The sequence below is a fragment of the Rhinopithecus bieti genome, unplaced genomic scaffold (assembly GCF_001698545.2).
Source record: "Rhinopithecus bieti isolate Rb0 unplaced genomic scaffold, ASM169854v2 scaffold_6151, whole genome shotgun sequence".
NCBI lineage: Eukaryota > Metazoa > Chordata > Mammalia > Primates > Cercopithecidae > Rhinopithecus > Rhinopithecus bieti.
In genome coordinates, this window is record NW_016805238.1 from 485159 (window position 1) to 500107 (window position 14949).

A 14949-nucleotide genomic window follows, 5' to 3' on the forward strand; every position below is an offset into this window, starting at 1 on the left:
CCTAAAACTGATATAGCTTGTTTCAGAGATAAGTAATATTTCACTTATATTTTATAAAAATTATGTTATTTGAGTAGCAAAATAAGAAAGCAAATTTTAAACGTGATCAAAACTTTTCTGGAAAAAAGATAACTAGATTCAACCAATGTTTCACTAAAACTAGTGATTTGACATAAAGAAGCTATCAAACAAAGTGAGAAGAGACATGAAATTACAATAAAACTTTTAAAGTCCACTGCTGCCTCTAGACAGATGGGGACAGGACATGACCCCAGTATCCTTTCCTTTTTGAAAATAATTTTTTATAAATTTTGTCATGGTTGGGAGTGTAAAATCATGCAATTGACTCCCAGGATTCAATCAGATAGTTTTAAAAAATATATGTAGAGAGCAAGGGCAGGAAGAAATGATAACTATCAAAGATTACGATCTAATTATATTCTTTTCCAGCAAATTAAAAATGACTAATTTTCACACAAGCAAAAGAAAACCCAGAATGTTGTGAGAGATGCACTTCAGCAGTTTCTAAAGTGATGTTATGGCATAATAAAGAATTTACATGCTTCTTGGAAAAATATGTTGTATTTTAAAGATTAATAACCATTCATAACTCTTCCTGAAATGCTCAAAGGCTTTTTTTGTTAATAAAGCCAGGTATGCGGTATAAATAATCAAAACTAATGACTAGTGTTAAGTATTCTGAAACAATGTTATAATATCAACTTGATTAAACTCACAAAATTACAAAACCACTTTTTATATCCCTTTTCTGACATTCTAAGCAAAGCTTTTAGAGTTTTCGTATTCAGTTTATTAATAATGGAATTTCAAAAATAATATGGTAGCCAGTAATTCCCATCTAATGCTATAAGAACAGCTTAATAAAGGTATAAATTAGATATTCAGATATTAGGTTCTATCTTATGTATCAGATAGCAGAAAACTAACATCTCAAATTATAGAACTTCACAATATGCTTATTTGGCTTCAAACATTTCCCCCCATATTTCTCGCATGTTAGGATCTTAAATAAAAACCTAGTAATGAGTAAATAATAGTTGAACACACATGTAAGTATCCAGTCTAGAATTATTCTCGGGTGATTATATAAGGTTCTAAAATTGTATTTTTTTGGTAGATCCTTTGCTTTTAAAGTTTTCTAATCTTTTCCTGTTTGATTTATAACCAAACATCCTGCCTATTTTTAGTATGTGACTATCCATTTTGCCCATTAGAAACTTGTTGGAATATTTCTTCAGAAAAAGTAAATTAGAATACTATATTTAATAAAACTGCTTCCTAAAGTAAATCAAAGAAGTCAGTGTAGTCAGTTTTTTCTTTTCTTTTCTTTTTTTCTTTTACTGAATGAGTAAATCAATCACACACCAACAGTGTTGTAAATTTAAGTGCAAAAGCATTGAAGTGCTTTACTACAAATTACAACCTAGAAACACGTTAACTGAACAATTAAAATTCATACAATCAGATTTAGATATATAACAACACAAAGTAGGAACAGAATTACAGTACATTTACAACACAAGACAGATACATGAATTCATTAGAAAATATTGTAATAAATAATTCATGAATTATAGTGCAATTGATTTATGCATAAATATAACTAATTGCCTAACAATCAGTTTATATTAACAAAATCTGTCAAAATCAAGGCAGCCACAGAGTTTTACTAAATTACTGCGACAATGGAAATANAGTTTAACATAAAGGTCATCTTAATAGAACCACTGGGGAGAAGGGGAATTTCCCTGCCTTTCCTAGTTTGTATAATCAAATGTTAACTCAATAATAGAAATGTTTTGTTTCTTTTAAAAGTTATGGGTTGATTATTACCTATAAACTATCAAAAAATATTTTAATTTACTATTTCTGACCAAAAATAAATAATACAAGTACTAAAATGCTGCAAATTAACTATAATATTACCTATAAAACTACTGATTACTGTGAAGTCAATAGCAAAATGATCCCTGATTTATGAATCCTGTAAAGTTTTTGGTCAGGTCATCTTTTAAATGATACAAAAGTGTTCTGTAAGTTTCCCTTTACTATAAACTTCTTAATCAATTTATTAATGTAGATATAGTGTGAGGAATAAAAAAGCTCAATACAATATAAATATTATGTAATGCATTCAAAGCCCCCAAAGTTTTCCAAGTAAAATTCTGTATAAAGAGGTCAATAAAATTGTTTTGAAATATGTACTTTACCTTTAACTTTGTTTTCATTGGGGAAGGGGAAATATACTAAATAATCCAAGTTCTGGCCCTCACAAAATATGGCTTAATTCTTTAAAAAGAAAGATGACCCTGACATCTGCTGTTCTGTAATCTATGATGTATATTTTCTTGGGGTGAAAAAAAAAAGAGGATTCATACCCTAGTGTGCAGGTAACATTAATAGCTGAAGAGGGTTCAGTATCGATCTCAGAGACCAAATAACTGCTTGGTTGTGTAGTTTCTCACTCTTCAGTTTCTTTAAACATGTAAGCAGTTTTAAAATTTAATAGCTGAAATCTCTTTAGTATTACACGTATATGTGATTATTAAATACACACAAACACAAGTGTAAAAACACAAGTATTTGACAAGGTGCACTTATTTTTTAAATTCAGCTAAAAGTATTCCTTTTGGGCTTAGGAAAACTGGCTTAGAAAATGATCAGAACCTGAATTTTAACAGAGAAAGGGGCACTCAGAGAATTTTGAATACATAAAGCAAATCCCTATTCTTTATATGAAGGCATATGCTTTATAACATTTTACCACTACAGTTGCATACTCCATAAATCCAACAAGGATACTTTGACCCATATTTTAAAACTGCTATGTAAAAATGACCAGTCTCTCTTATGAGTCTAGTAAAAGTTAAAATGCACTGCCCAGCTTCTAACTACCCAATTAGTAGAGTTTACATTACTGAAAGTTCAAAACAGCTTCAGTGTTAAATATTTGTAAATCTATTCAAGACCCTGAACAAACTGCAAATTTGGTTATTAGCAAAATGATAATGTATCGCCCACCAAAATGAAATCTGCAATTCATTTTGATAAACTGAAAATGTTTTGAAATGTCACAGCAGCAAATATATTAAAGTTACACTGAGGTTTTTCAATAGTAGGAGTGTGTCACAATCCTTAAAATTTAAAGTAGTCATAACATCAACTAACCAGCACATTTAAACCAAAATTATCATTCTCAAGCTTTTCTGTGCACATTATAAACATGCTCTAAGTTGCATTCCAACTTTCTTTTCTAACCTTACACATTAGCTTATTTTCAAATGAAAACAAAACTAAATTATTTTAATAATTAAATTTAAATTATTTTTTGTTCTTAGTACTCCATCTTATATTAAAGGGTTCTATAGCTGCTGGGGTTAACTATGTGTCAGTTTTTTTTAAGTATATACCTTATAAACCCCAACTTCTTGCTAAATCAACTATTAAATGATAAATATTAAATTTCATTATACATATCCTTTAAGGTTTTCTTTTCTATTCCTGGTGGATGCACTTGAGTGCATTTTGTATTTCATAGAATGCACTGTAGTGTACTAATACTGTATATATTAATTTTTCTTAGTATGGAGATAGCTGTCTATTTAAACTTTGATTGGTTGTTTGACATATATACAACAACTGTTAAGTATGTTGTATAGAATGTTCATAAACTATTAATATCATATTTCCATCATAAGATGGTTCAACTGAATGGCTGGAATGGTCTTTCACCAATAAAAATGTTTCACTTGACAATTACTCGTTTTCCCACAACGCTTTATGCTATTGACTACTAAAGAAAACCTGAATCTTTTTCACCTATTTATACAAGGATTAAATACAAACTATCAGAATTAAGTAAGCAACTATATAATTCTGTCCACAGTGAAAACCCTGAATAAAACTTTTTTTTCAAAAGGCATGTAAGTGGTTTTTGAACTGTAAAATTTCATGTCTCCTGTCAGAGTGAGCATTTGTAATTCCCACATGTGTGTATATAGACACACAAATACACACCTGTGCACATACACACACACGCAAACACACACACACACATTTTCCTAACAAGTAATCTACACAGGCTTGCTGCTGTTTTTGCAGCTGCCAGTCCCTGAATCTGTCATATTATATAACCCAGTGTCTGGTAATCGTAGTTTCTTCTTCGGAGGAGTCTTCAGTGTTCCAGATCTTTCTTTTACCTTGTATTCTAAAGTGCTGTGAGGTACCCCATAAATTCCTTGTGCTTTGGAAACACTCATTTTTCCACTCATTACCATTGCAATAGCTTCTTCCATTATTTCATGATCATATTGCCGATAGCGGCCACGTTTTTTCCTGGGCTGCTTACTGTCTTTTCGATCTAATCCATCTTCAGTATTTTCAGAGGTTCCATCAATTGTTCCATTTTTAGAATTAAGACACAAAGGAGAGAGGTCCCCATGTAGAAAGTAAGAGTCAACACTTGAGTGAGTTACAGGCCCAGAACATTCTATTTTGTTCTGTTTAGGGAGTATATTTTTCAGTTTTTGGAGAGCTGATCCTTCTAGGACTGAAGAGGTTTTGGAAACTTGATACATAACATCCAGCAGACCAGAACCATCAGGTTGTGATTTTGAGACAGAACTTACTCGTAGCTGAGGAATTTTTAACTGTACAGTAGGATTTGAAGTTTCATATTGGAGGCTTTCATTTTTTTCTTTAAACTGAGTGACCATTTTCTGTAGAGTTAGCTGATGGAGGTAAGTGGAAGCTGTTGGGAATTTTAATTCTGAGGTTTCAAGTAGATTGAGTTTACTTTTTTCTGTGCGCTCTGCTTGAGCTCTTGCCCACAAGGCTACTTTTTGCAGCACTGCACAAGTTTCTTTACTGTCCTTATATGAATAACTATCATGGAAATCTCGAGTTTTGTTTTTAAAAGATGCAGGCTTCCCTGCTGGTAAGGCTTCTAAGTGAAGAAGTAAAGTTTTTTGAGGTATGCCATAAAGTATGCCTGCTTTATTTATGTCCAGTGCTCCAGACTGAATGTCTTTCAAAGCTTTTGAGAGCAAACCATCTGCAAACTCAGCACTTCTTTCCACATAGTCCTCTCTGTTTCTGTGTAGTCTCCTGGATGGATGGAATGAAACGATGGTAAACTGATGCATGAGAGACTCTCACACAGCTATGGAAGGGGAGGGTCCACTCCTTTATTATACTCCTTGCTTAGGTAACATCACTGCTTATGACACTTTTAAGTCTGTGAGATGTAGTAGTTACTCCTTATCAAAGCAAACGCTACAGTCCTGGTAGGACAATGTGTCAATGATACGGTGGCCTCAACGGGCAGACCTTCCAAGAACATAAAATCCTAACTCAGTATTTGTAAAAATATTCTCATGATGTTGCTATTCCTCTGACAGATGCTTGTAGAGCAACACTTATAAATTTTATTTGTACAATTAGAGTTCCATTATAAAAAGTACCCAAATCCTAAAGGAGTTTTTGTTAGTACAAACGTGACGTTACCGCTAAACAAGTAATAAAAGAGTCAACCCCTTTAAAGGAAATTTGTAGCAGCAGGAATATTTCCAAACACAAACATCCCATATTTCCACAAGACTAATTTTTCTCTAGACAAGAATTTAAAACTTGAAACAAGTAGATAAGTTATATTTGAATAATTTCATTTTAGATATTATCAATGTCACTTCTATTTCAAATGTATCACTGTAATTTTCAAAGTTTCTCAAACAGAAAGCTTACTATACCTTACGACTCAAATACTACTACAGTCATAGTTGAAACAAATTACAGTCTACCTCTAAGATTTAATGTGACAAAAAAGCTTCCTGTGCAGTTAATGGGAAGATGCAAAAAAGTTGTAAAAAAAAAAACCCCAAAAATCCAACAGAACAGCATTTCACTACTAATTATTTATTTAATGATTAATGACACTTTTCAAAACATGAAAGGACTTTTTGTGGTGATTGCTAGATATATTTAAGTAGTTTGCCACCACATCTAAAGTGCAATAAGAAAATCTAAACACTATAAACTAGCGTTAACAATTAGTAAGTACAGTGCTTTTAGAATTTGTTCATTGTTTTAAAAAATTAATAAATTACATATTTCCCTTAAAATTGCCTCCTGAGTATTTAATTTAATATTCTCTTACTCGTCCTGCTTCTTAGTTTGTATTCTATGATTAAGTTGGTAGTTCATTTTAGTAACATGAACTAAAGTTTGGTGATTGTTCTGATAACTTTTCTTTAACAGAAAGAATAAAAAAGAAAGAGAAAGGACAAATGAAAGGTATGAGAGAGACACTTATGAGTGACAAAAATTCTGGAGGAAAACTATATACGTCAATACTACTCAGAATAGTATTAAGAGTTCTCTGCAGAGATAATTTTATATTAATATTAAATTATATTTCCTAGATATTGCTTACCCAGCCACTGAATTTTCAGAAGAAGGATCACATATGGATGACTCTTCAGATTTTATGCTGGTTTTCTTTGTAGAGAGATCTAACACTCCATCCCCTATAATTTTTGCAAGAGAAAAAACTTTATATTTGCAACAGATAGGCAATCCTTACATTTTAATATTTCATATTTTGTTGATCTACTAATTCATAACACTAGTATTTGATATGTGGCCATTACCTATTCATCTTAAACAGGTTTAGGAACAGGATATGACTGGGAAGGCACTATATAGGAAAAAAAGAACAGAGGAGGAGCTGGCATTGCCAGGTGATATGAAGAAACTAACTAAATATATTATATAAAATTTGTCTAAGATAAACTTTTAGTCACCTCTCCACCATTTTGTAGTGAATAGCCATTGACTGCTCATTCATGACTGTTTTCCATTCAAAGCTGCCTAGATAATGCTTTGGGAAGGTGGGAGTGATATAAATTGTACAAAACAGAGAGAACAGAAAATGTGATGATGAGTAAGAGAATTGAATGATTAGCATTTACTAGGACTAGCAAAAGGTAAACTGTGGCTGTATGTATAGGAATATATGAGAACTATATATTTTCTAGAACTCATAGTGTAAAATTTTACTCTTTTAAATTATTGAACTATAAATAGTTAAATCACTGCCTACATAATATACTGTGCTTATGTCTACAACTAAAGACATAACTTATGATAATGCAGCTCTTTACACAAAATAATGTTATAAAATAACTACCTAAGTATTTGTTATTAAAATGTAATTATTATATAACCATTTACATTAATAAAACCCTCAATTATTCAGACATATTGTTAATCTGGCGTGCTTCAGGGATCAAAAAGGATAAAAATAAACCATGAATTTAACACCCAGGCAAATAATTCTGTGAATGTTATTTAATAGTTAGCTAAAAAACTAAAGTTTTTAGCTATAGAAAATTATTATAAAAATACATGGTTAAAGATATATTAGTTCAACTGGGCTTAAAAAATTCAACTGGGTTTTACTGTAACCATAATCAATCCATGAAATATGTATGTTCCTGGGCAGATACAAAGATGAAAAATAAAACAAAATATCCCATCTATAGCCTGCTATATAGACTATGACAATAATTCATTGAGTGCTCACTATGTGCAAAGCACTATTTTAGGCACTAGAAGAGCATCAAAAAAAAAAAAAAAAAGTCACACCACATACCTACTGTCATAGTCACAGTCATTGTCACAGTGCTTAGGATCTAATGAGATAATTCATACACCCCCACAACCAGCACCACTACCACCAGCAATTATGATAGTGCCACTCTGGAGAATAACACACAGTAAGCTGATAGAGTAATGAGGGTGGGGCTGAGAGCGCTGCTGTTTTATGCAGTGTTATCAGTGCGGGTTTCTTTGATTTGAACAGGGCCCTGAATAAGGTGAGGGTCACCAACTAAGCAGATACATGGGAGAACGTTTCTGAAAGAACAGTCTGTATAGAGGCTATGATATGGAACCATGTCTGGAATGTCAGAGGAATAGCATAGGCCAGGGTATCTGAAATGAAGTAAGCCAGACCAAGAGTGAGCTGAGATCAGAAATGTTGCAGGAAGAGGTTACACAGTGCCATTGGGCCATGGCAGGAACATTGCATTTCATTCTGACAGAGACAGGAAGCCACTGGAGGATTCTGGGTGGAAGACCGACAAGATTTCAATTTAGGTTTTTAAAAGATCAATCTGCTATGGGAGAATGGACTGCAAGGAGCTAAAGGTGGAGCACGGCAACCTGCTGGGAAAGTGCTATGCTGTTTCTTGTCTCTGGGCTTTCACACTTGGAGTTGGTTTCCTCTGCCTAGAAGATTCGTACTCCTCTACTCCTGCCCCCTGCCCTCCCACCCCACCAACCCCTCCTAATTCTCACCAAATCTAACTCATCAGCCTCACTCAGTACACAACATAGAGTTGGTTGATCATCATTATAGGTTACTATACCAGTAACACTTACTTATATTATTTAGCAGGTTGTAATGTAATGCTAGTTGTTCATATACCTACCAGTGCTAGCCACAGACTGTAAGCTATGTGAAGGCACAGACCACGCATATTTTATTTATCAATATATCCCTGCAGCTTACAATAGTGCCTGGCATACAATATGTATTCGATAAATGTTTGCTGAATAGAATTTCAAAGAACTGGAAAAATTCAGTGTGGCCAGAGGTTAGAGCCCATAGATTAGAAGGGTAAAAGGGACAGACTGAAGAAGCAAAGTACCTGCACAGACTATCTTGAAAAATTATTAAAGACAGTTTCTTGCCCCAGTTTACCCATCCAGCTTAATTTTAAACTTAGTCTCCATTCATCTCAAACCTCACATGGCTCATGTATCTAACTACTTGTATTCCCTCAAACGTGCTACGCAGTGGTATGCCTCTCAAATTGCAGTACACTGTTCCCTCTGCCTATTCGACTTGTCAAACTTCTACTCATCAAACTTCTACTTATCCTTGAAGACCCAGATCCCCCGCCCAGGCAGAAGATGCTTATTTTGTCTTCCTGCATGGACAGCATCCTATAAAACGTATGACACTATCGTGTAATTATTGATTTATACATCTTTTTTCCCCATGAGATTGAATTCCTCAAGGTCCAGGATCTTGACTTATTCATTTGTGTTACTAAACATTGGTAGAGTGCTAAAACCTACTAAAAGGAGAAAGAACTGTTTTCTCTGTTCTATCATCTCATTTCTTTTTAGCAATTAAAATTTTACTACTTTAAGAACTTATAAGGATAACTGCCAAACCCATATTCAAGTTTATAACTTTATTCACAGATTTTGATTTTGCTCATTTTATGTACAGTTTATGGCATATAAAACACACTCCCCTAAGTCTGTTACTCTTTTGTCTCAGAATGAAGTAATGAAATTTCCCCGATTCTAAGCTGTTAGACTCGATATGCTCCATTTAAAATTATTCCATAAAATATAAATTATGAAAGGAGGTACAGGAAACCCCTTTGTCTCCTTTACAGATACTATAAAAACTAGGCGGCAGCTCTCTACCTAGGGCAATAAAGGTTTCTTTTCTTTTTTGGACTACTCACACATAAAGTACTAACTATAGCACATTTTAATCTGGATGAGCTACACAGAAGCTCTACTCCATCTTTCAGAAACCTACGCAAATAGGCTTATACTTCTGATTCTTTCTCTTTAGGAAGTCTAAACAATGACCCTATTGAGAAATGCTTTTCTCTCTTCTTCATAGCCCTTTCTCCACATCTAGGCTATGTTAAAAGTTTTATTCTAAAAGGATTTGATAAAGAAAGTAATGCATTATACTATCTAGTGAAAATGAAAAATGTACTCCATCATATTTGTCACATTGCATTAAAATTCTTTAATCAATTAATGTTTACATAGTAAACACAAAATACATAAATATGTAATAGTTCTAATACCATTAAGAATTTTAGATCAGTTTTAGTTATCTATAGAAAATCTCACTTTTTGTTAGCAGTATTAACCATCTATACTATTTTGCTCATAGCATGATTCCCTTTTCTTCATAAAGCCTGTAGTTCAAGGGCTGGAAAAGTCAAAAGAAGTTACTCCGAGGATTGTCTGAATTAGAAAAACAAAAACAACGAGAGAGACAGCTTGGGAAGGATAGAGAAAGTCCAGGAATGGCGGGGGTGGGGGAAGGATATTTTCTTGCTCCTGATAATTACATCTATCTGAATGGTGATTACATCACTCCTTCACAATGGAGATATAACTAGATTTTGTGTGTACATCATTCCAAAGTACTAAAATTAACCCAAAATACATGATAAAAATCCATTTAAAATAAACTCTTGGAATCCTCTCTCACCATTTTGTAGTAAATAATGTAGATAAAACTAAGCACTTAGAATGCTATGACAGGATAATATAGACTAAGTAAGTGGGGGGAGGTAATTAATTCAACTTTACTAGTATATTTTCTGCAGTTTATCTTATTACATTGTAATTTATTCCCCATTTATTTACTGTTGGTATTCAGGTTGTTTTAGTTTTCACTGTTAAAACAATGCTGAAATGAACATCCTTATAAATTTTTTGTCTTCATGTACAATAATTTCTCTAAGATAAACTCTCAGAAGTGCTGAACAATAGATATTACCAAATTTCTGTCCCACATCCTTGATAACACTTAGTATTGCCGGTGATTTTTAATTTTTGGTGAATAAGTAAACTTCAGGATTAAAGTGAACAAGATAGTGTATTTATTAAGCCATTTATGTGAATATTTAAAGCACACAAAACTATTTTGTAAATAGGTAGTATCACTGGTTGCTTCCAAGGGTAAACAAAAAGATCTAAAAGGATCTTAACTGTATTTCTAGAAATACTTCAGGTCTTTAAGAGAAGACAAATCAGAGGTAAATATGACCAAATAACACATTTATTAATTCTGGTTAACAAGTACATGATTATTACATTGTATTTTTCTGTATATTCAAACTTTTTACTAACATTTAATAATAAATACAAAATTGTTTTCATTTACTGGTTGGAGATGGGGCATTTAACATTATAATTTAGTTATTTCCGATCAAACACTATTGTAAAATGTACAGAATTAAAGATAAGCCAATCCAATCTTTGAACAAGGTCAGGTAATTGTCTATGTAACACTACCAGAATTAAATTTAAAATAAACTGATGTTTCAAAATTGAAGTCATGGCCAAATTGGGCAATTTCTTGAATACTCACTTTATTGGGTTAATTTTAGTTAAAATTCAGATTTCAATTTTCATAAATTGTTTTCTTTCCTGTATTGTCATGCAAACTTCTGATAAAGGATCTATTCAAAAAGGACAACTGGAACCTTCATAAAACAGAACTGTTTTCCACCCCTCCAAGGAAATCATTCTGTTTCATCTCTTATCTGGCCTTTTGCTATCCTCCTCTCTAGGATATTCTTACGGTGTTGTCAATTATATTCAACTGATTGCTAGAAAATATTAGTAACTTACATTAAACCTAATGTGTTTAAAACTGTATTTTTCTATAGTGTACTGAAAGTGTGTGAAGCATTTGCTACAAACATTACATATCTTAACTCATCCAGTTCTCACAACAACCGGATGGCATAAATAGATTTATTAATGTGCAAGTTTTAATGATGATAAAACCGAAAATGAAAGAGAAGTCAACTACTTGAGAGGGTGAGATGGAAGAACTGGGCCCAGAGTTTAAGTCCAGCCTGGCAACATAGCAAGACTCCTGTCTCTTAAAAAACACAAAAACAAAAAACAATGTAGCCATATGTCATCAAAAATCTTAAAAATGTTTACACTCTTCTAGGTATCTAGCTTAAGAAAATAATATTTAACATAAAAAAGGTTTTATATACAAAGATATACCATAGATTGTACAATTTTTAAAAAACCCTAAATATTTAAAAAATGGTTACATAAATTATGGTTCCTTCACTTGCTTGAGAATTAAATTTAACACTGTCATTAAGGCCATTAATAAAGCATGAAAAAACTGCAAATGCTACTGTAACGTTTTTAAAAGGTATGATATAAAAATCTGGTATACAGATGATGTAAACATGTAAATGCAAATGCTACTATAACATTTTAAAAAGATATATAAAGTTTGATATACAGATGATGTAAACATGTTTTGCATGTAAAACAAGAACCCCCAAATCAAATACAATATAGCATAAACTGTGGAAGTAAATATACAAAAATGGGAACAATGGTGATCTTTGGTTGATAAAGCGTTGAGCAGTTAAAATATGTGATTGTGTGCATGCACATGCCTAGGTATGTATGCGCCTACATACATACATTCATACTTTTCTGCCTTTCCCAATTTTCCATAATAAAAAAAAATCCGTAAACTTAATTAGCAAAAAATCAACAAAGTGTAAAAGCATTCCCTGGGTTTATCCAAATTTCAATTTTAAAAATTTGAAGTCTTACGTTCACTGCAAATAAAATTGTTTTGATTGTTACTGCTTAACTATGGGGTTTCAGTCATGGGAGAAATAACACAAGAGTAGCACATTACTCCAGCCTTAGGATTGGTTTTTCCTTCAATTGCCTACCTCTGCAATTCAAATAGTAATTTTTTTTTTGTAGACGGAATCTCACTTGGTTGCCCAGGCTGGAGTGCAGTGGCACAATCTTGGCTCACTGCAACCTCCACCTTCCAGGTTCAAGTGATTCTCCTACCTCAGCCTCCCAAGTAGCTGGGATTACAGGCGCCCGCCAGCACACCTAGCTAATTTTTGCATTTTTAGTAGAGATGGGGTTTCACCATGTTGGCCAGGCTGATCTCGAACTCCTGAGTGCCAACTGATCTGCCCGCCTTGGCGTCGCAAATTTCTAGAAGTGAAATTGCTGGATCTGAAATAATGCACAATGCTGTTGAAAGCCTGGGATTACAGGCATGAACCATCATGCCCGGGCTCAAATAGTTTTTTTAACTGGAAGGTTATCTTCTTCCCGTTGTGTTTTATTTTGTACATATACTGCTGAAATACTACAGAATTCATTAATCTATTCATTATAAGAGATGATATAAATCAGAGTAAAGTGCTTATAGTGAATTTAAGATGCCAACATTATAATAGCAAATTTAGCAAAATACTACAGGTGAAATTAAAATAAGGCTTCAACATTTCCACCAAATGCCATTTTAGACGTTTATTGTAATTCCTTTTTCTTTCTTCAGTTATTCCTGCAAGTACTGAATTAAATCATGGCTTCAAAAGGCTTCAAGTCACTACCTATGAAAACATTTTAAAGAACATGTTCTCTTTTACCCCCTATATTACATTACCTTACTCTGTAAAAAGTTTTAGCCGAATATATTATTTAAAGCATGGTTTGCATACTTATTGCAACAATGTCACAGTGGAAGACTTGATTTTTTTAAACCATATATTTGAGACTCCTTGTCATGCTCCTCCAAAAATGATTCCTTTTAAAAAACCTTTTATAAATGTTTTACATAAAAGTACAATCTAACTATACAGCTTAATGAATTTTCATGAACTCAACCTTCCCATATAAAAACTACACCTACTTAGCAGTGTCAACCCTGACGCCCCCCCACCTCAGTATCTTCTTGTAGTCACTACCTCGCCCTTACCCCTACTATCTTGACTTTCAACAGCATTGTGCATTATTTCAGATCCAGCAATTTCACTTCTAGGAATTTGTTCTGAAGTAAAAATTAAGATTGAGATTGAGTTTAAAACCTTAGCTCAAGAATATTTGTTTATATATGACACACAATTAATATGTGATCCTTGCATACTACTGAACTAAGTAAATCAATTTAAGTATTAAAATGATTCTGCAGAAAAATACTTAGCAACATAAGGATGTCAAAAGTGTAAATTATGCAGTTTACAGAGGATCTATATCTCATGTAGTAGGTCAGTGGGGCTGAGCACTGCGAGTGTGTTTTGTGCACACGTATTCTTCAGAAAACGGTTTGGAAGGACTGAACACAGGAGCACCTACAGATAGCTCTGGGTGGAAGAATACAGGATAATTTTTATTTTCTTCATTTTCTTATTTGTTTTCTAGTTTTTCTACAATAGGTAAAGTTATCCTCTAATGCCTAATTTGCACTGAAATTTCTTGAGTCCAAAATGTGTTTTTACAGTTGGTATGTTCAATTAGAATCAAATAATGTGTCTGTGTTACATTTGCTTCTTAGTGTGATACATTTGATTCTTAGGTTATTTATTTTTGAGATGGAGTCTTGCTTTGCTGCCCAGGCTGGAGTGCAGTGACATATCTTGGCTCACTGCAACCTCTGCCTCCTGGGTTCAAGTGATTCTTCAGCCTTGGCCTCCCGAGTAGCTGGGATCACAGGCATGCACCACCATGCCTGGCTAATTTTTGTATTTTTAGTAGAGATGGGGTTTCACCATTTTGGCTAGGCTGGTTTTGAATGCCTGACCTCAAGTGATCTACCTGCCTCAGCATCCCAAAGTGCTGGGATTACAGGCGTGAACCACTATGCCTGGCCATGGTCTCCAATTTAGGGCAGCACTTTCTCCAATTTACGATGGGGCTATGTCTTGATAAACCCACTGTAAATAAATAAATACAGTAAGTCAAAAATGAATGTATATCCCAATAAACCCATTATAAAGTTGAAAAACTGTAAGTTGAACCATCTTAAGTTGATGACCATCTGCACTGTTTTCTTGTGGTATCATTTACTTTGCTTTTAAAAATTTCCTTGTATAATAATTCTGATAAACTTGGAATTGCCAATAAAGCAAGTAACTCTCAAACGTTTGGATTTCATAATTCCTTTTTACTCTTAAAAATTATTGCAGACCTTAGAGACCTTTTGTTTATGTGGGCTATATCTACTGATATTTACCATAACAGAAATTAAATAAAAAGATTTTAAAAGTATTTATATTTGATAACAACGCTAAAAATGTTAACATTCAT

General features: G+C 33.1%; 1 protein-coding gene across 6 annotated transcripts in view; it reads right to left on the reverse strand.

Annotated features, from left to right (window-relative positions):
• Nucleotides 1-14949, reverse strand: part of LCORL (ligand dependent nuclear receptor corepressor like) — a 186720-nt gene that overhangs the window by 37327 nt on the left and 134444 nt on the right. For 5 of the 6 annotated variants that reach the window (XM_017871767.1, XM_017871762.1, XM_017871765.1 and 2 more), the window contains one exon: nucleotides 6452-6545. In XM_017871767.1, coding sequence (XP_017727256.1) covers nucleotides 6452-6545 — 94 coding nt within the window. Of the gene's footprint in view, nucleotides 1-3519; nucleotides 5128-6451; nucleotides 6546-14949 lie in introns of those variants that run through there. The other variant, XM_017871766.1, reaches the window with a different exon arrangement.